Consider the following 21317-nt stretch of genomic DNA (forward strand, 5'->3'; position numbering starts at 1 on the left):
GTTTGGTACAGAGTAAGCAGACATTAGTGACCTGCTGTGACTATTCAAGCTTTTTTTCGGTCCCTGGGCCCTATAACCTTAAGGACAGGGGTTGAAGTCATGCTATGGTCCCCCCTTGCAGGTTGGTGAAGAAGGTTTTTGTGTAATGAATAGAGAGTGGGCTTCACTGAACCCTGAGTTTGAGCATCCTGACATTGACCTCTGGGACTGCATGTGATCTAAATCCTGGCTCTTTCCTGGTGCTGGTGCTATGGACCCATAGACAGACTGAGCTGGTCCTTGTCCTTGGGCAGCTCCTGAACTTGGTGTTGGGGATAGGGCAGGAAACAGGGGTTAGGAAGAGAAGATGGGGAACAGAGTGGGTGTGCCTGGCACAAAAGTCAGGGGTGAGGGGTGGGTGTGTCCTGGCAGGAAAGCCAGAGGCAGCCATGGAGAGGGTGCAGGCAGGAAGGTGTGGACCAGGTGAGGGCATGACAGCAGAGCTGCCAAGGAATGGGGCTAAATGCAGGGAAGAGGCCAGGCTGTGGCTTGTCCTCCCACAGCATCATGGAGATTTAGGGCTGGGGCATCCACTAAATCCTCCAATCCCCATCCAATTCACCAGTGTTTTAATTCCAAGCCTCTGGCAAACCCTAGTGCTACCCACTAAAATTCCCTAGTGGGATTTGCAAAATCCCACTGCCTCATCTGGTCCCACTGTGACCTGCCATCAAGATTGGATACCAGCCCCCTTTCTGCTTTCCTACCTGCAGTCCTGCCTCCAGTTGTAGGTGCCTGGTCCAGTTGGTCCCCAGGAGGCCCCATTACAATATTATTATTTTTTTTCCAAAACTCTACCCTCAAGCCTGAGCAGGAAGGCAGGGGTAGCCAGCCATGAAGCACGTGTTCAGGCATGGCCTGTGACAGGCAGCTGCAGGCCAGCCAGTCCCAAGATGCTCTAGGCCCCTGTTGCTTACCTGTGGATGGCCTGCCCCGCAGGAGTATGGTCCACCTCCAGCCCTGCCTGCCGCAGGACATCAATGACAGTGTTGTTCCCTAGAAAGTGACCTAAAACATAAGACACAAAGCAGGCTCAGTCACATGTCAGGTTGCCTGTCAGTGGAGACAGGCTTGGGACATCCCCAGCATTTGTGTTTGGACCAGTGAGCTGCACCAGTCAAGGCCCTAGACTCCAAAAGGCAATATGGCTCCCTGGGTAAGATGTGGTCCTGCTGCCACCCTATCTGGGTTCCTATTCTGGCTCTGCTGCTCACAGCTATGATTAAATCCCCAGTTTCCTCATCTGTAAAGTGGGAATGATTGGAATGTTGGTCATGAAGATTATAGAGAGCAATGGCAGGCACATAGTAAGGGCTCCAAGAGCTTCCAGTTGCATTATTGTGCTTCCTGCCATTAAGTCGACCCCAGCCACTGACTGTCCAGGCTGGGGAACCCTTCAGCAGTCACGTAAACCCAGCTCCAAGAAACTCTCCAGCCCCAGCAGGCCTACAGCTCATTTTTGTAAGTTCTAACTTGTGCCTCCTCCTACAGCATGGGGGTAGGAAACTTTGTATCCTTGTGGGTCTCCTGGACACGTCCCTAAGGACAGAGACTACGTCACCATTGCCTAGTGCCAACTCAACACACACTGGTAGGGTTTGAACATCATAGATTCATTTGTTCATCATCTACCCAACATTTCTGGAGCACACACAGTGGCTAATATCCTGGGATGGCCATTGAGGTCTCAGAACCCTGTGGGGAAGTCCAGTGAAGCCCTGCTGATTGCAGGGTCCAGCAGACACAGACAGTGGCCTAGAGGAGGTACGAACACAGAATGATCCCTCCAGAGGTGGTGTCAGAAGTGTGTGTGGTGGGGAGGGGAGCTGTCTTCTTAAACACCCCCTCCACTATTCATTTGTTCAGCAAACATTTATGATGCCCTTACCCTGTGACCTGCTCTGTACCAGGCACTGTGAATATACAAATGGAGAACTTAGTGTAAATCTGCAGAAGAGAGAGGGGAAATGTTTTTTTTTTTTTTTTTTTTTTAATGCAGGCATGAAGTCTGAGAACTCAGGGGAAGCCTTTCCCAGGTTCAGGTTAGGGACAATCCTCAAAAGGCCAAGTGACTGTGAAAGCAGGGGCTGCTGGGAGTCAGCATACTGCAATGCCCCTCTGTTTCCTGGTCCTCAGATTCCCTCCTACTCAATGTGAGCATTGGCTGGGTGCTTGCCCAGGGCCCTGGCCCCTCCCACTGTGAGTCAGTCTTGTGAGGCCACTCCCCTGAGCAGCACTCCCCGCTCCTGCTCACCTTTCATCCCAGACCTGGGGGGATATCTCTGCCCTCTGACTCTGATTGCCTGTGATGGGTGGTGACAGGTGGGAAGCAGGAAGGTCAGCATGCTGACAGCCCCAGGGAGGTGGAGGAGGACAGAGGATGGACAAGCCGGCAGGAATGGACAGGCTTCCGGCGCAGATGAAGCCTGGCTGGGCCTGTGCAACAGCTGGAGCAGAGGGGCCTGTCCTACAGCCCTGTGGCCTGCCAGACTCCTCTCCTCTCCCAGGTTGCCCATCACCCACAGTCCCTGCAGTCCCACCTGGGGATCATGGGAAAGACCACTGGACTAGGAAGGCCAGATGTTATGGACCAGCATCCCCTCCGTTGAAACCCTGGGCACATCCAGTACCCTCCCATCCCTCAGGCGGGGAGAGTTTATACTGCATGGTGTCCAGGGCTCCTCTAGCTCAGTCTGTACAAAGGTTTTTGTTTGACTTGAGACCGTTATGGAAAGACATTCCCATTCCTCCCACTCCCTACCAATTTATTCCATTTGCTTAGCCAACACTAAATGCTATCTTGCGCTGGACAGTGGTGTCTAGGCAGGGGCCATTCCAGGTAGTTTTTCTTGAAAATGGGGCTCTTGTGATTGGAGTACTAAGCATGATGCAGATAGACACATGACAGCTGGTGTGGGCACACGGGAAACATCCAAGCCAGCTTGGGGGTAGGGGGGACTTCTGGGGGGTAGCTTAGGCAACAAGGTGAGTATGGGAGTGGAGTGGTACTTGAGAAAGGGGATGGCATGTGCAGAGGCTAGGATGGGAGTGGGGTGTGTGGGGGAAGCTAACTACAAAAGAGACCTGGAGAGCACAGACATGAACAGGCCCTTTTGGAGCTCTGGCCCTGACTTATGCTGTTGAGAACAGAAGACCTATGCTCTTGCCAAGCTCTGAGTCTCCTCCTTAGTCCATGGTCCTGGACAAGTGGCTTCTCTGCCACCAGCCTCCATTTTCCCATATATCAGATGAATCCATAGCACTTTGGCTCCCTGGGGAAAGTGATAAAGCTCTAATGAGGTAGGAGTGGACATCTTTTGGAAAGGCCAGAGCTCTCATGAATGATGGATGAGCTGACAGTTCTGGCTAGTCCAGAAGCATCCATCTTCTGGCTTGCTCTGTTGCATGGGTGGTCTAGAAGGGCACAGACAGTGGTGGCCTGCAGTGTCCTGGCTGCACACCTCTGCCAGAAGCCCCTGGACTCTGTTCCTGGCAAAAGAGGGAATCCCTCTGCCTCCATGGAGATCTGAGTTTAAAGATAAGGGCCTCATGGTCCAACACTGGTCTCTGTGTCTACCCAGAGGATTTCAAGAGTAGCCAGGGAGGGCAGCATGCGTCAGGCTGCAGTGGAGCAGCAGCAGCAAGTATCTGCTGACTGCTGGAGGCTTGGGGATGGGCGGAGGAGGCATTCAGAGGGGCCTAGGCCCCGGCATGGCCCCAACACAGCCCTGACCACAAGGGCCTCTCAGGACACCACTGGATCCTGAGCACTGTGTGGCAGTGTTTCCCGGATCTGGTTGGTGCTTCCCTGTGTTCCCTCAACTCAAGGGTGTCAGACCACTGCTGCTCTGAACAGAAGACTTGCGATATCTGGAGAACATGGCAGCAATCAGGGGAGATCCTGATCTTTTGAAATTCTCATCCTCTCCTGCTGCAAGCCACATCTGCCCCTCCCTTGCTCTGGGGCTGAAGAATGGTGTCCTCCCTCTGCTCCTTGTATAAGGTGCGCCACGCCCTGTGGTCTGCATGGTCACGCACACCCAGCCTGTGCTCCCACCATCCCTCCCTCTCTGGGGCTTGACCTCACAGACCCTACAGCTGGATTGATGAAAGCTGCACTCTCCAGGTTCCTGGACCTTCTCCTGCCCTGTGCATTCCTCACTACCCCGCATGGCTCTGGCTGTGTTCCTCACTCCAGGGACAAGTCATCCACCCTGCCAGGTTCAATTACCACACAATGCTGATGACTCTGGAATTGTCCCCTTGGCCCAGACTCATCTGTCCAGCCACCTGTGGACAGCTCACCTAATGCTCCTCAGCACCTACCAACCAAGCTTGCCCTGCTTTCCAGAAAAGTCCTCCCCAGCCAAGCTGAACCACCCTGTGTGGATTCCTTTCCCTCCTCATCCTCCTTCAGTCACCAATGACCTCTGATGTTTCCTCTCAAACACATGGGACTGCCCCTGCCACTACCACCTGCTGCCTGAGCCTCTGCAGAAACCATCCTGTTCTCCTTAGTCCCCTCTCCCTACCGCTGCTACACTGACCTTCCCATACCCCAGAGCTGACTGTCAGAACAACGGCTCCCAAAGAGCCACCTGAAGGGGGGACTCCAAACTCTTCTAGAGTGAGGCCATTTCTGACCCATCTTTGTTCCCAGAGCCAAGCCCAAGTCTGATGCACGGCAGTGACTCCGTGAACATTTGTGAGTGAATGAGTGACAAAACCTGTTACTCCACATCCTTTCTGTGATCTCATCCTACCCCACGAGACCCGAGTCCCCTCCATTCATCCCCTGCCTTGTCTCTTGGTGATACTTCTCCACATTCCGCCAACCTCGGGAGCTTCGCCCTCTGCACCAACCCTTGAGCCAGGGTTCAGCATGTGTTGTCCCCAGGGGCTGGCAGACAGGGCTGAAGCTTGTCTCTTGGGTCAGAAATCCTGAAAAATGTACCACACCCATTCTGGAACCTGCAGGGAAGGTTGTGGAAAGTTTCCAAAAGAGCCTCATGGAGTTTGGATTCGGCCTGCCTGGCCTGCGCTCCCTGGGTCTCCTGGCTGCTGCTCAGCAGCTTAGCCCTTCAGCACTGGCTTCCAGCTGTCCTCTGGCCAGCTCTCTGCAGGAAGCCTCCTCCATATCATCTGCAGAGGCATGGGTGAGCAGAGAAGGAGGGAGGGAGGGTCGGGGTGGGTGGGGCACACAGACCTGCGGCGACAAAGAGAAGGAGGTAGAGAGAAGAGAGAGTCTCAGAGAGGGGCATGCAAGAGGAGGAGAGCTCCAAGACCTGTGGGAACAGATAGAAGGACAAAGAGGAGAAGTGGAGAGACAGACAGTAAGAGACAGAGACCATGTAGGGAGAGAGAAAGGGAGAGACACCAAGACAAAGAGAGAAAGAGATGGAGACAAGGACTAGATAATGAGATCTGGAATACAGAGAAGCCAGAGAAGGAGAACAAGGGAAAAAGGGAAGAGACCAGAAAGAGAATCCAGAAGCCGAAGGCCTGGAGGGAGACCACAGGTCTTCAAATTGATGGGGGTTGGTGGGCGCTTGCCTTCCCTGAAATAAGCCAGGGCCCCACTTAAAGAATATTTATACACAACAGGACAAGGTACACTGCTCAGAGGGACCAGCCCTGTGATGTTTCAGAGCAGAGAAAAAGGCTCCCTTTCTTCTGCGTGCAAGTGGGGCTGTGCACTCTGTGGAAAGGAGTCCATACAGGGTGGTTCAGCTTGGCTAGTGGGGCACAGGCTGGGGGAGCAGAACACAGGCCAGATCTAGCTGATCAGCCGGACAGTCTCAAATGCTCCACCGATGCAGAAAGACTGGTAGGACAGGGCCTAACAGAAAGCCCAGCTCATCAACTGACCGTGGGACCTTGGGAAGTTTCCTCTCCATTCCTGGGGCCGTTTTCTCACATAGAGTCCCAGGGTCTCCTGAGTCCTCCCACCCCTGTGCTCCCATTACAGGTGACCTGAACACACACTCATACTTCACGAAGCTCCCAGGTACGTGATGCTTCTGAACTGTTTCATTCCATCCTCACGAGCAGCCCCTGGGAGGTCCCCAGTGTACAGATAAGAAACTGAGGCTCAGCGAGGGGATGGGACTTGCCCAAGGTCATACACGTGGTAAGAGGCAAAGCTTGGGCTTCAACTCAGAGATGTTCCAGTTCGCTGCCTGTTCCGGTACCCCCACCGTAAAGAACGGGCGGCTGCGAGGGATCCCAAGTTCACGTTTGGGGGCAGGAAATTGTCAGAAACTTGTGCACCTTCCGAGGTTCAGCAGATTGGAGAGAGAAGTGTAGGAATGCTCAGTGAGAACAACACACCAATTAGCAGGGCAGTTCCAAGATCACATTGGGGGCTGCGCAGAGGAGGAGGGGGGGAGAACCAGATGTTCCTGCACAGGCCTCAAAGTAACGTGGGCCAGCACACATGTTTTCTCTCCAGTGAGTACGCCGGGGCTCTAGCTTTCTCCTCCTGGAGGAGGAATCCCAAGCCCGTATTTATGTTCCGTCTGAAATTAATGCAAGGGAAACTTTCAAATGAGAATCTCATTGCCAGGGCCTCCAGCAGGATATCAAGCTACAGTAGTGTTTGTTTTTTTGAGGAAGTGTGACAGGAGGACTGGATGGGTGGGCCAGCAGAGGGATGGACAACTGGGGGCACCGAGAGCTTCCAGTCTGCCAAGGAATGTGTGGCAGTGAGCAGGCAGACATGAGCCTCCTCTTCTGTAGCTGGCCCAGGCAGGGCTGGGTCTTCTCAGATCAGTGAGGACTAGAATGACATCTTCTCTGTACCCAGCTACAGACCAGAAGCCGAGGCTCAGAGTCCCTACCCCTGAGGAGGTCACAGTGTGGAGGGGGAGACTGGCTAACAAACACAGGCCAGCATGAGCCATGAAGTGATGGACGGATGCCAGGGAGGATGGGGCTGAAGAGGAAGGTGTGGGACCCAGAGGGAGAGGTGGGAGGGTGTTCCAAGAAAGGCAGAGGGCAGCGCAAGGACAGGCGCAGAGGAGAGCAGCCGAGTGGGTCTGCACCAGCAGGATCTGCAATTGGAATACACAGGGAAAGGCCAGGTGGGCTTCAGTGAGGTTTGGGGCAAAGGGACCAGTCATAGGATTCTGATGGCTTCAGGACAAGGTGAAGGGGCAGATTTTTGGCTTCGATCAAAGAATTCTCTGCCCAATGGTAAGGGAAGTGGTGCTCCATCCTTGGGGATGTGTAAGGCTGATAAGTGCTGGTCAGGCCTGTGCCAAGGGGGACACTGGCACCCTACAGAGAGTTGGTGATGTCTGTGTGGAACCAGCACATCTTGCCACCTTAGCAGGCTTTAATTCCTGCTCTGCTATGGGTGGTGCTGGAATGTAGGATGTCAGAAATGAAAGAGCCCCGGGACATCACTGGCCAGCATGGCTCTGCCCTCAGTATTGCAAAGGCAGATACAAATACTAAGAGGAGCAACCCGCCTATCATTGCTCCAGCACTAGGAATGTGCCAAAATGCTTTGGATTCATTTACCCATTCAGCTTCATGAGAGTCCTGCTGAGGCGAACACAACTTGCCCAGTGTCACGCAGGCAGAAAGGGGCAGAGCTGGAGCAGAGCTGGGTCTAAGCCCAAGCACGGCATGGGGTGTAACTGTGTCAAGGGACGGTGGAGGCGGCTGTGGATGCTGAGGCTCTGGAGACAGAGAAGGCTTCCTCTGGAGCAGGATCTGCTCTGGGGCTTGCGCCACATGTCTGACAGTTGTCCAGACTGGGTCCCACTCAGGACCTCCCCTAGGTGTGAACTTTCTATTAGAAGGTGTCCCCCATTGCTTTTGGTTCTTCTAAAATCCTCAAGGTTTGAATCTTTCATTTTATTTGGGTAAGATCCTTTTAAAATTAACATTTGGTTAGAGACCAGGAAGCCTCCTCTTTGTGAATGCTGTGTCCCAGGGGTAAGGACATAAGCCCTGGGTGTTTTGACCTAAGTCTGGGCCCTGAGGGCTTGGAGCCCACAGTACTTTCTCCACAAGACTTTACTGGGGCTTACTACATGTGAGACATATGCCAGGCCCTGGGGACCCTGTGATGATTCAGAGATGGTCCCCTTTCCTCCTAAGCAAGACCATTTCAAATCCAGGCAGACTGTGCAGGGTGATCCCAGGCCAGCACAGGAGGTGGCTTGTGATGGGTTCTGTGGACTGCAAGGGTCAGTGCTCAGCCCTGGTAATCACCCATTGCAACTCTGCAGACCCCTTTCCTGAATTACAACATCTCAGGGCCCCAGGACTCCCTGTTGGCTAGCAACCTGGGCAGGGATAGAGGTTTACCACTTGCTGGGCCTCATTGTCACTTGGAGTTGACCCCAGCTCTAGGGATTTCCTTGTACTGCCACAGAATATTTCATTCCCTCTGCCCTGTCCTCCTTTCTTGGTGTAGGAGTTCTGTCCCTAGAGGACTTCAGGCTCTGAGGGACCAGGTCACACTGATGGAATGAGAGGGCCATGCCAGGCCCTGAGTGCACAAGGGCCAGCCACTGACTCTCAGGCTTATCACAGAGGAGGCCTCTGAGGATGGGGAGAGCAACTGATCTGCCCAAGGCTAGTTCTCATGAGAGAGGCCATGAATTTCTAGGTGACACAGTCTGGCTTCAAAGCGCCTGCTCTAAACCTATGACCCCTTCCTCTCCTCTCACCTTCCCCACACTCTCCATCTAGCAAGAGTGCCAAGCCTCTAGCTGAGACCCATAACTGCTCCTTCAAAGAGCAGCCCAGGGACACAGGCTGGGATATCACTCTCCATTCCTCTTGACTCCCCCTGTTCCAGAGCAGGAAAGCTATGGAGGAGTCAGGAGGGGATGCTGCTCTGGCCGGCTGGGTGCTTTGGGCTGAACTAGGAACGGCGCCTCTGGCCAAGGATCACAGCCCATAGCAGATGTGCCAGCAGCCAGATGTATCTGTGGTGGGCGGCAGGGATCCTTTGAAGCACCATCCTTGGAAATTCTGAAACACTTCCAGAGGCTGTGTGGCAGGCCAGGGGATGCTTGCCTGGGAGAGGAGAGAGCAGCTGGGCTGGGCGTGTGCTCTCTCTACTTTCTAAGGTTTAAGGGCCCTAGAAGGACCATGGCTGCTATTCTAGGACCAGTCTCAAGCTCTGAGGGTCTTCAGTTCCTAAGCCCACTCATGAGTGGAAAACCCAGCTGGGAAGGAGGTGGGTATGGGTCTTAGTCTGAGGACTCTGGGCACAAAGGGGACCTGTGCAGGGGACATTTCCACGGGCTCACCCCTCCTCCAGGAAGCCTTCTCTGACATAGCTTGCCTCCTTCAGTGCCAGGTGCTGAAGCCTTTGCTAGCAAGCATGTAACTGCTGGGTGCTGAGGCTAGAAGAGGTTGATACCTCACTTTGTCTAAGCACCTTACTGTGCAGGTGGGTAGGGGGAAGTCACACACAAGGTCTCAGAAAGCAAGACATTTGCAGGACACCTGGCTGTTTCCCTTTCTGCTTTCATGGCCTTTACCTAACACTCCCCCTTGTCCTTTCTTTCCCTTTTTGCTGTTCTCTTCCTAACCATCTCGCTGCCTCCTCTCCATAAAAACCCTCCTGCTTAACACTGAACCACTTCCTCGGCCTCTGCCTGCATGTTTAGTCAACAGGACCTGGGACTCTTCCTCTTAGGTCTTTTTTATTTGTCAATACCTTTCTTTGTCTCACCTTCCAAAGGGCAGCTATGATGTTGCTGGACCCCATAGCTTCCTAACATGGGGCAGAAGACTCAGTTCTAGACCTTGTTTTGCAATGGGGTGATGCAGGGGCAGGGGCACTTCTGCTTCTAAACCTCGGGGTTGGTGCAGTCATTCATTCAACAAGTAGGGGGTGAACACCTTCTCAGTATGCAGGGAGTGGGCAGTGGGCAGCCTGGACTGAACTAAGACAAATATGCTCAGCATGAGCAAAGCTGTGGGAGGGAAACCTTGGGACTTGGAGGGAGCCCAGTAGAAGAGGGGAAGGACATTCTTAGCAGAACAGAAGGTCTAAGAACTAGCTAAATGGTTTTCTTAGGGCAGTTGGTCATTAGCAAGAATCACTGAGAGGACTAGCAGCATTTCACTTTAGTTCTCAGACTCTTGGAAATCCCATCTGCACTTGGTGTGCCTATTTGGCAAATGGAATGAGAAATACCATCTTGTCTCCCTCCAGGAGAAACTGAGGATGTGGGGTCATATGAATTGATGGATATGGGTGCTCTTCAAGTAGGATGGTGCCCATTCTCCAGGGAGAAATTGTTGTTGCCATTAATAAAAATATGTTTGGAGCTTATATCTCTCTTTGCTCTCAACTTGGGGTCTTCACTGCTAATCTGTTCATGCTCCACCCCCAGAAGCATGATTGAATGGTTCTGATTATGGGTTTGTTGCACTTTAGCAGTGTAGGAAAAAGACAGGAACTTGGTGGCTGAATGTGATGGATATGTGGACGCTCAGAGATGGTAGCTCTGTCTATAATGTTCACAGAACTGCTTTAGAACCCTTCAAATCCTGCTTTCTGTTTGGACTTTTGCTTCCTGTGTGGCAGGTGATACCAGCCCTACCAGGAGGGATCTCCAGGTCCTGGAAGGCTCTTAGCCTCCCGAAGACTCCAAGAGTAGTTGAAGCAAATTGTACTAGAATGTGAGAGTGCTATGCTGCTAGAATGTTAGTATATTAGAACCAGGCAATCTTAGAAGAATATTGGGGAGGAAGGATTTTGGAATGTCAGAAGTTAGCATTCTATTCACACCATAGAGTGCTAGGGATATAGATTGTGTGACAACCACTGGCTGTCAGAGCCAGTGAATGGGAAATGAATGGGCCCTCGAGAGTACCTGGCTCACCTCTGAATCTGGTTCATGTTTCAAGCCCAGTTCTTCTAGTTCCTACATGAAAAAAAATGGCTGGAGGACTCATAGGTAATGACTAAATATCTTGAGAAAAGCTTTTTCCTTGTAATTAGTACTAAAATTGTCATTCTCTTCTAGTGCCCAGGACTGAGACATCTTCCACACACCCACCACCACCATGAGGCCTGGGGATACCAGGAGATACCATGTGACTAAATGGAATGAATGGGTGTCTACATGATTTGATCCAGCGTGTCTTTCTAGAACGTCTACTAGGTGTTGACAACTCTGAGGTGAGTGGGCCCTGTCCTGGAGTAGTTTACATGTAATGGGGTGGTCACTGAGGAGGCGGTGCTAGGGTAAAGTCAGGAGCAAGAACTGGGAGACAGCATCTGCCTTCGCACTCTAGCTGTTTAGTGTTGCCAGAGAAAATATTAAAAATTGCTACTTGTTAGTGTCATGGGTCCTTGTTCCTAGCAGATAAAGTAGGTACGTTTCAGGCATGTGCTGGCATTACAGTCCACAGCACAATCACAGATCAAGCAGGACTTTTCTCTGTTGGACTCTGATGTGATTTGATCTCCCTGTACAGCATCACATTCCAGGTAGCTATTACCAATCAATCACAGTTGGCCCAGGTGTTAAATCTATTAACTTCCTGTACTGGTGGGTCTTATAGCCAATCTCTCTTGCATTTATGTCAAATATTCTCCTCTCTTCAAATCAAGAATCTTCCCACCTTCCTCCTCTTTCCCTGCAGATGACTGCACCTTCCACTTAGAGAATGGAGATCTGATTAGAAGCCATCAGTAGAGGACTCACTCACCTTTGAAGCACCAAGCTACCTGCCTGCGGACCCTCTCTGTCCCTTTCTCCGGTTTCAGGTAAAGAGGTTTCCTCCTCTACCTGATCTCTGCTCCCTCCTTTCCTGGCTCTGGAACCTCTTTTTCTCTGTTTGTGCAGCCTCAGCCATTCTAGGGCATTCTTCCATTGTGTCTTGAGCATGCTGAACGTTTTCCTATCTTCAATAACAGGTGGGTGAATTGGGGGAAACATAGTTACCAGGTTTTATAAATACTTTCTCCAGCTTTCATTTTGCTCAGGAAGGACCTTGAAACCCCTTTCTGTCTTCTATCATCACAATTTTTTAAAGTAATGGATGTTTTAATTTCAAATAATGTTAACAAGATAATTCCAGAACACTAGATAAACCTGCAAATTGAAGAAATTTAGCTAATAAAGAGTTTACCATCATACTCCTTTTCTTCAGTTACTTGCCAATTAGAAAAAAAAAAAATCCAAGAATCCACTTCTACAAGTGAATGGACTAGGAGATCTCAGAGGCTCTTGTGCACATGCATGAGCCTGGTAGTTAAGAATGGGCCTCCTCTCCCCATGGGCTGGCATACATCACCCATGGCAGTGTTCACATGGTGTGTTCCACACTGGCCACAGTCAACTCCCAGTGAGGCAGGGTTTCCATCTGAGCCTCCAAATATTACCCAGGCATGGGTCTATTACCCAGGACCCAGGACCCTGACAAATAGCAGGTGGCCAGATGTTTTTCTCTTGCATGTCTGGACTCTACTGTCTGTGAGCCTGCTGCATAACCTCTGGGAGAGGTCAAGTTGTGCCACATTGCTGAAACATCTCAGACACCAGTACACACGTACATCTGTGAGATGTGTCAGCTAAACAAACACCCCTTTGCAGGCAACTACCAACAGTTCTGAACACATCCAGCAGGGGTATAATGTGCAGGAAAGGGCTAAGACTGCACATTGTACATTGAAGGCCAGGGCACAAGTTGAAGATTTATCTGTGGGCCTGGAGAAAGCCACTCATCTGCACTTTAGTTTTCATGTGCAAAATGAGGAATCTATAATTAAACCCATCTCATGGCGTTATTGTAAAGATCAGAAGTAACATAATTGGAGAACCTGGCATGGTGGCTGGCACTTACTAGGCATTTTTATTAAAATAATTCCTCTAACAGAGCCGAATGAATGTATCTAGCATAATCTAATGAGGCAACTGCATTATCCCCATTTTTATAGACGAGAGATTGAGGCCCTTGGAGGTGGAATGGCTTTCCTAGGGTCTCCTAGCTGACAGTGGTAGAGCCAGGTTTCACATCCAGGCCTCCTGACAAGATCTCAGCCTTTGAAGCCCCTGGAGAGCAGCACAGAAGAGGACCAGACTGCCCCAAGGAGTAAGCATCCCTGCCCGTCCTGCTGGGCTCACAGGGCAGGGTTATGGAGCTGGGAGGGAAGGGCCTTCATAAGTGCTGGAGGGTCCAGGCAGTTGGAGGCTCAATCTCTCACCTTCTTTTCCTGGGCTGGATTCCAAAGGTGACCTACTTTGTTATGGCAGGACCTCAGCCTGGAAGGGCAGGACCTTGGCAGTGCCTGGTCCCACACCTGGTGAGGCTATTTCCTAAGATATTCTCTGGAAACACCCATGGAATCTGGCTCAGAGAGTCTCTGGAGTGAGCAGACACATGCCTGGGGTGGCTAAGTGTCTCTCTGGTGGTGTGGGCCCCCTCATTCCCGCAGCCTTGGGGTTCCTCTGCTTTCCTTGAGGACCCAGCAAGGATTGGCAACAGGAGGCCAGCTGAGCCTCAGGTCCCCCTTCTCAGTCTCAGGCACTGTACTGAGGGAGTGTGCCACTGGGATACTGGGCATAAATCCTTCAGCCTGTCCTCTGGTGTGGGACTTGGGAATGATGTGCCCACTGGAACCTAAAGAGCAGAGTGGGCTCTTGTCACCAGTTTTGTGTGAACACATTCTGGGCCAGTACTCTGCCTGCTACAAGCCCACTCTGTTGGCTGCCTGCCCTGCTCACTGTACAGAGCTCTTGGATCACAGCTTCCTGACTGGTGTCCTGACTGGCTCTGTCCCCAGCTCAGTGAACTTTGCTCATGCCCCTGCCCTGGTGGCCCTCAGTTTGCCCATGGCTAGTTGAGGCTGGAAGGCTGCAGAATTCCTGGGTTGAGAGATTTGCTGTGCAGAGTTGGCCATTTGTTGTAGGCATGGCTGAGCCAGAAGTGGCGGCCACCCGCAGGCTGTGTGTGGCTCCAGACCTGTTGTTTTGCATGGAGGGTCCATGAGAGCAAGGTGGGACTGCTTTACCCCACTTTACTGCTGGCTTAGCCTAAGAAGCTCACCAGACCAGGGGAGACCAGGATGGGAGCTCTGGTCAATGTTCATTCCTTAATTCACCATCAAAGACACAGAGATGATTAAGTGGTACCTACCCTTCCAGAGCTCAAGGTGAGGGTGGGAGACAGACGCAACCCCATCCACCAGTTATAATGTGGGGAGCAGTCTAGAGGCGGGAGAAGGCAAGGAAGTGGGAGCTGTGAAGGCTTGGACTGGGCTAGCAGTGGGGGGAGGGACAGAGTGGATGAGTTTGGTGTGAGTCAGGACAAGTTGGAGGACCCATACAGAGAAGTGGTCCTCAAGCACCCTCTCCCCCTCCTTCACCACCCAGGATCTTTCTGGTTGTCTGTCTGTAGAACTGACCAGGGCTGACAGATTTCTGGAGATGGGAGAGTGGAGCTGGGCATGACACTTGTGTGCTGGCCTGGTATTGAGTGGACATCATGCCTCCATGGATCTGGAATTTCAGGAGAGGAGGTCAGCATCTAGGGCTGCCCACACTGCTGTGCTTTTCCTCTTTAGACACAGTTTCCTCTGCCACAGAAGAGAGCTTCAGAGCACCCAGGTGCTGGGTGACTCTGGTCCTGGGTCCTGGGGCAGGCAGGTGGGAACCATCTATTCAAGTGGGGCAGCTGGCTGTCACTGGCCTGTCTCAGACTCACTCTCTGGGGCTCCTCCCGGGGCTAAGGGGGAGGCTGGAGGTGAGCTGACACACACTGGCTGCCCGTTGGAGTCTCTGAGGCTGTTCCAGTGCAGGATGCACTGCTCAGAGGACCACAGGGTGGTGGTAGGGGTTGGGTGGCCTCTGGGTGGTGAAGGACGGGGAGAGGGTGCTTGAGGACCACTTCTCTGCATGGGTCCTCCAAGTTGTCCTGACTCACACCAAGCCTTTGATAGGTGTCCTGCAGCAGGAGAGTGGCCCTGCCCTCTCCATGAGACCAGTCAATGTTCTGCTCCTGCAGGCTCCTCCAGACCCTCTGTGAGACCTCTACTTTCCCTGACACCTGTGTCTGAACAGCTCCTAGAATCCTAGAAGGCCCAGGCCAGTCCTGGCTCTTTCTGTTCAAATGAATAAACTAAGGCTGGGAGAAGGGACTAGTCTTGCTGAAGGCCACAGTGGGCCATGGAAGGGCTCCAACATGAGCTCAGATCTCTTTCTGTCTAGCTGCTGTGGGACTGTCTCTGAGGGCCTGTGCCAGTGCCCGAGCCCCTTCTTTGTCCCTGAACTGTGCCAGGGGATGCAGAGGAGGAAAGAGAAGCCCAGACAGATGTACCCTTGGCTCTTGCCCTTGAAGTATTTGGAGTTGAACGGGTGGTGTGGGGGGGCAGACCTCAAACACTGGACATACCCTATCACAAAGTCAGGGCATCCATAGGGTCCCCTGTGGGTTAGACTGAGTGCTGAACTTGGAGGGAAATGTGTCTGAGGATGGGCCAGGGAAAGGGAGGGCAGGGGACAGCAGTGATGAGCCTGGCACCAGGCATGGTGAATATGCTTGTAAACATCGCCTTTAATTCTCAAGAAACAGGAAGTAAATTCTGTCAACCCAAATTGCAGGTAATTCTAGTAGGAAAAAAAATGTTGCTATAAGCTATTGAGCAAAGTTACTGAAGACATATCATATCCTGGTCCCAAGATAAATATTGCTGTCACCGGCAGAGACATCCACAGGAAAAAGAAGGAAGAGTGAAGGAGAAGAGAGACGCTCAGCAAGCCCTGCACCTGAACATCTGCATGAACTTCTACATGAAGAGGCTGATCCCCCAACAGAGAGCATCAAGTTCATGGATCCATATTATGATTATATGTGTTATAGTGCTGATGGTCATCTTGGCTGCCATTTTGAGTTCTTATTATGTGACAGGTTATTTAAATGCTGTCACTAATTCTTACAACCACTCTAAAGGCAGACATTGGAAATTCATCAAATACTTATGGTTATCACTCCCATTTATGGAAGAGGGAATTGAGACTTTGAGAAGGTAATAGCTAAGGTGACTCAGGTAGAGTGGGACCTAGAGACAGGACTGTCGATTGCCAGAGCCCAGCACCTCCCTGGGGCCACAAAGCCCTCACAGCCTCAACTCTGGCTCTGTTGGGTGGGCCTGAGATTGGGATGGACAGTGGAAGCTCTCAGTATGGCCCCTGGGGCAGGAAAGAGCCTGGGAAATTAACCTTGACTTGGCAGGGTCACTTCCCTAGCCCACAAGGTCTGTTATGGAAGGACCCTTGTCCATAGCAGAAGGACAGTTTAGGTCCCAGCTCTATTGCTTTCCTGCCCCACTCTGGGCCTTGACTTTTCCCTTCATGAAGTAGAGGTCAGGGCTCCAAACCTGCTCCAAAGGCGAAGAAGCAGATCTTGTCTTCATTCTCCTGCAGAAGCGCCATGACCCTCTTCCCCATGCGTTCATTCCTCTTGTAGATGAGCTCCTGGCGGAAGTAGCTGTCAATCTCCTGGGCTGTCACTTGCTCATGCGGTGGGAGGGTAGTGTTGATAAAATTGGGTAGCTGCAAAGGCAAGATAGAGGCTGCCTTCCATTCTTGACAGAGCAGGGTGCATATCAGATACACACGCGGCACAGGCAGGGCTGGGCAACTTACCTTTATGAGGCTGGACAGTGGGCTACATGCCTCGTGCATGCCTGTCATCAATTCCAATGCCCTCTGAAATACGTATTGTTTACAGATGAAGCAAACAAGAGCAGAAAATATCCTGAGATATGTGCAAAGTCACTCAGCTAGTGAAGTGACAGAGCTATCCTGAGAATCCTGGCTACTGCAATGGTACGTGTGCCATCCTGCCTCCTGATCTGCCCTGGTGAACCTCAGCTCCTAGACACTGAGTATGAGTATGCTGGGACCATACTCATCTCTCCCTTTAGTGCTGAGCCTAGCACTGCCACATGCAATGAATTCTGTTCAGCAAGAGGGTGTGGGGGTCAATCTATCTGCTTGGTGTGTCAGGAAGACCACAAGGTATGGAATTAGGTTGACATGAGCTTTCTCAACCCTGTCTGACACTGTGTGGTGCTGGGAAAGTTACTTAACATTTTTGATCCCCAGTTTTTCTAATTTATAGGACAGGACTGATGTTTTCATGGGGTTAAATGGGATGCTGCCTTGAACTGCATTTGGCTCACCCCACTCTACAGAGAAGAGAGGGGGTAGCATCACCTTCAGTTCTTCCAATGTCTAAGCCACCATCTACCCACCCCTGGCTCCCCAACTTCTCAGGACATAACACAAACCCTTTGGTGTCTCTCTCTCTCTCTCTCTCTCTCTCTCCCTCCCTTATTTTTATGTGGTGCTGAGGATTAAACCCAGTGTCTCATACACACTAGGCAAGTGCTCTACTGAGCCACAACTGCAGCATTGCCCCCCGCCCCTCTTACACTTTTGGTCCCTTCTTGAAAATTTCAACCCCAGGACCACAGCTTCTCCCATTCGACACTTGTTTCAAAACCTGTCTTGGAATCGCGAAGGTTTCTCAGCCCTGGGCTCTTTATTATCTTGCCCTCCATCGCCAGTCACAGGGACTGGCAATGACACTGCTAATGTGCTCTTAAACTATGCAGAGAGCTGTCTGAGTTCAAAAACAGAATCTTTGTCATTCTGGGTTCTTGGTACCTGGACAAAGTTCCCTCTGAGAGGTCCTAAAACTTGAACATACGTTGATGTTGACCTTTCCTGACTTTAGTTGCTTCTCCTGTGTTCTTTGATGCCCAGGGTTTCATCTTTCCAGCGTGGATCGCAGGCCTAGCCAGCTAGCACCATCTCCTTGAATGTATGCATGGGGCCAAGGAAGAAATGGAGGCAGTGAGTCACAGCACAGCCTCTCCTTCCCCACAACCCATCAGTGTCACTGTCATCTCCAGACTTTTGCTTGCAGAATCCTTTTCACCTGGTCTTTCATTTCCCCAACTTCCACTTCTCTCCCTGCTTGCAGAATGTGAGACCACATTGTACCAACACATAAACATTTGCTCAATCAGTGTGAGTGGGTGAGTGGACACCTTGGGTTGGAATCCCTCTTTTGCAGCTTACTAGCTGGGTGGCCTTACTCTAACTGGAAGGTGTCTTGGCCTCTGGGAGAATCAGTTTCCAAACTGGAAATAAGGTGGGGAGCAGGGGATACATTATTGTAGGGATTACATGTTTTGGAAAGTGCTTAACACAGTGCATGGCACAAAGGAAGTCTCAATGAACGTCATCTATTACACACTTAGCTTGGGGGCTGGCGCTGGCTTCATCACCTCTTGTGTAAGGACGCAGGCAGCCTGTGAAGGGAGGCCTTGGGTTGCGGGTAGAGACGGAGAGGACAAGTCGAGGGTCATCAGAACCATGAGATCCATGAAGGCAACGCTGTACTTCCCTTCCCTCTTCCAAGGGTCTCTGGGACCCGTGATCATGTGACCCCTCCTCCTAGGTTCCTGACCATAACTGTATACTGGTACAAAATGCAATTCCACTTATTCCTTAGGGAGTTTAAAAAAATTAACAAGATCAAGAGCAAAAAAATTAAATTTCAAAGCCATGAAGAAATCAGGGGGACATTCAGGTTCCCCAGGCTGTCCAGCTGCTGGCTGACATTCTCTGCATTTTCATGCTGATGGGCCTTGACTCTGTGCCAAGGATGGGGCCTGGGTCTGGGCCAGGGCTGAAATGGGAGCAAATTAATGATGTCATTAGACTAGTCAGGGGCCTTAAATCTCCCATGACAAGTTTAAGTACAGGATGCATGATAGCATTTCAAAGAGGACATGTAAAGTCCCCAGGGTCCAGAGCTCAGTCTGGGTTGGGGGGTGGGCAGGGCTGGTGGGGCTGTGAGAGATGGCTCATGCTGGTCAGGTCTGATGGTCAAGTGCTCAGGTCTGCTGATGACATTGATCTCAACAAACCCTTCCATCTGGCAGGACCTTCTGCGATCCTCCACAGGTCCAGCCCTGTGTCAGGGTAGGGGCCCTAGAGCACCCTCAGACTGGGTCTGCTGCCCCAGTTGGGGCTCATAGCCTGGTAGTGGAGTCGCACATACCCCCAAGAGTGCTGTGTGATGTATGCTTGAAGAGGGCCAAAAGGAGCACATTGGAAGCAGCAGATGGTGGGGCCACATGTCTTGGTTTGGCCAGGACAGTGCAGGTTTATGGTTGGAGGAGATATTCCACACCTGTCAATCATTTTGACTCTGAACTGTAATTCATTCTCAAAGGAGTCTGCATTTGGACAAGACACATATGTAACTGCCCTACACCTCAGGTAGGCTGGGGGCACAGGCAAGTCTTCCTGGGGGAGGACCTCGGGATGGCCCAGTCCATGTTGGGGCAGTGACAGTGCCAGTGACCTGGGGGCTGCAGAAGCCGAGGCACGGTCAATTCTGAAGGTGGGGACAGTGCAGTAGGGAAGCAGGAACCAAGTGGGAGGTGCACCCAGTCCCTTTCCTTAGCACTGTCTACTTGGGCTCTGTACCTGTCTTGGCCTGGCCTCCAGAGGCTGCTTTATCCTCCCCCGCGCTGCAGCCTGAGGCATCTTTCTGATCACATCACCCTTGGGCTCAGACTCTCCAGGCTCTCACCATCAGCAGGAGTTTTTGCCCCTGCATGATCTGCCCCCTGCTCTGCAAAATCATGCCTTCAGGTGGGCCCACATCCCCATGCCCCACCAACCAGCCTGCTCTGCCTGCCAGCCCCTCCCTCCATTCTCCCCTGTGAACTCCACTCTTGAGCCTCATTCCCATTCACCCTCCCCCTGAAGCCTTCTGTGGCTGCAGGCAGAGTGACTAGCCCTACATCCTCTATATCCTCAGCCTCCACAGACTGCAGATGCAGCTCCACCACAGCCAGACCATGTAAGCCCTGGGTTCAGCCTTGCTACCCTGACACAAGACTTTCTGTTTCTGGGGCAGAGTTGCCTAGTCCTCCTCAAGGGTAGGTTCTGCCTGAGCATTCTGGTGTGCATCCTGGGTGGCTATGGTACTATGGGTGGACCAGTCCTCTCACCCTCTGTCCCACTTCAGTATGGGTACTGCTGGAGGACCCCTGAGGCAGTTCTCTACTACCAGAGACAAATCAGTGCTTCTGAACACAGACCAAAGAAAATGTGAGCTCACCATCCCCTGAGGTCATCTTGCACCTTCCTCTTTCAGCTTGGTCAGCCATAGCCTGGCCAGGACCTTGTCCTACATACCCTTTTGCAGGTTGGCCACATCACAGCCAGGCCAGGCTCTCTGCCCAGAGCTCCCTCCACCTCTCTCCCAGAGGGTGATTCAGGTCAAGGCCTTGCCATAATGCTGTCACTAATGAGATTTCTACCAGCCTTGTGGTGTCCGGGTTCTCCCCTTCACTTCTCTTCCACCTAGTCACAGCCCTCAGAATCTCAAGCCTCCTACAGCGGGGTCTGTGGTTCCTTCTTTTTTTACCTTTTAAGCTGCTCCAAGCACATAATATGCCTACATTTGCTTGTTTGAAGGTTGCTTACTGGCACATGCTCTGTGCCAGGCTCTGAGGGGTCCTCTTGGCAGCAGGAACTAAGAGATGAACAGCATTATCTGTGCCCTCAGGGAGCCCATGTCTGGAGGGTACCCAGCAGACATAGACAGAACACCACAGCTTGGCCCTGGCACATCTCTGGCCTGAACTCTAACTCCACCTTCTACTCTCTGTCTCTGGTTAGTTCACATGAACTTTTTCTACTGGAACATTCCTTCTTCTGTCTGTGTCCAACTCAGTTTCGGTGGCTTCTCACCTTGCAAGAATCTCTCCTGCTTTTCCCAGCCCTGACTAGATTAGCTGTTTCTGTGATGGACTCCAGCCACACTGCTCCCCACAGAGCAATGGCTTCTTGAATCTCCCCAGTGAGGGGGTAAGCTCTACAGAGGCTATTTTCTCTGGCTCCCCACCATGTTCCTTTGTATGCATAGTACCTGGCATTTACAAAGGATTTCATTCATTCATTCATTCAGCAAATAGTTACTGAGTCCTGCTGTGGGCCAGGGACTGCTCTAGAAGTTGGGATATATCAAAAATAAAACAGACCCAACTTCTGCCCTCATAGAGCTTGTGTTCCCAGGGAAAGGACCACATAATAGTCACTAATGAGCACATCAAGCATATATTGCATTGGAGGATCTTTGAGGCCAGGGAAAAAGTGAAGCATAATAAAGGATGTAAAAGCGTGGGAGTGGGGGGTTAGGTTGCACTTGGTGGATGGTTCCATCCTCACTAAGCTGATGATGACTCCGTAAGTATTGAAGGTGGA

General features: G+C 51.7%; 1 protein-coding gene across 1 annotated transcript in view; it reads right to left on the minus strand.

Moving 5' to 3' along the window:
* The window catches only part of Trabd2b (TraB domain containing 2B), a 212254-nt gene that overhangs the window by 10552 nt on the left and 180385 nt on the right, over positions 1-21317 (minus strand). The window contains exons 4-5 of the mRNA XM_027937730.1: positions 16400-16574; positions 957-1047 (exon numbers count right to left, since the gene is read on the minus strand). Coding sequence (XP_027793531.1) covers positions 957-1047; positions 16400-16574 — 266 coding nt within the window. The remainder of the gene's footprint in view (positions 1-956; positions 1048-16399; positions 16575-21317) is intronic.

This window comes from Marmota flaviventris, chromosome 10 (assembly GCF_047511675.1).
Source record: "Marmota flaviventris isolate mMarFla1 chromosome 10, mMarFla1.hap1, whole genome shotgun sequence".
Lineage (NCBI taxonomy): Eukaryota > Metazoa > Chordata > Mammalia > Rodentia > Sciuridae > Marmota > Marmota flaviventris.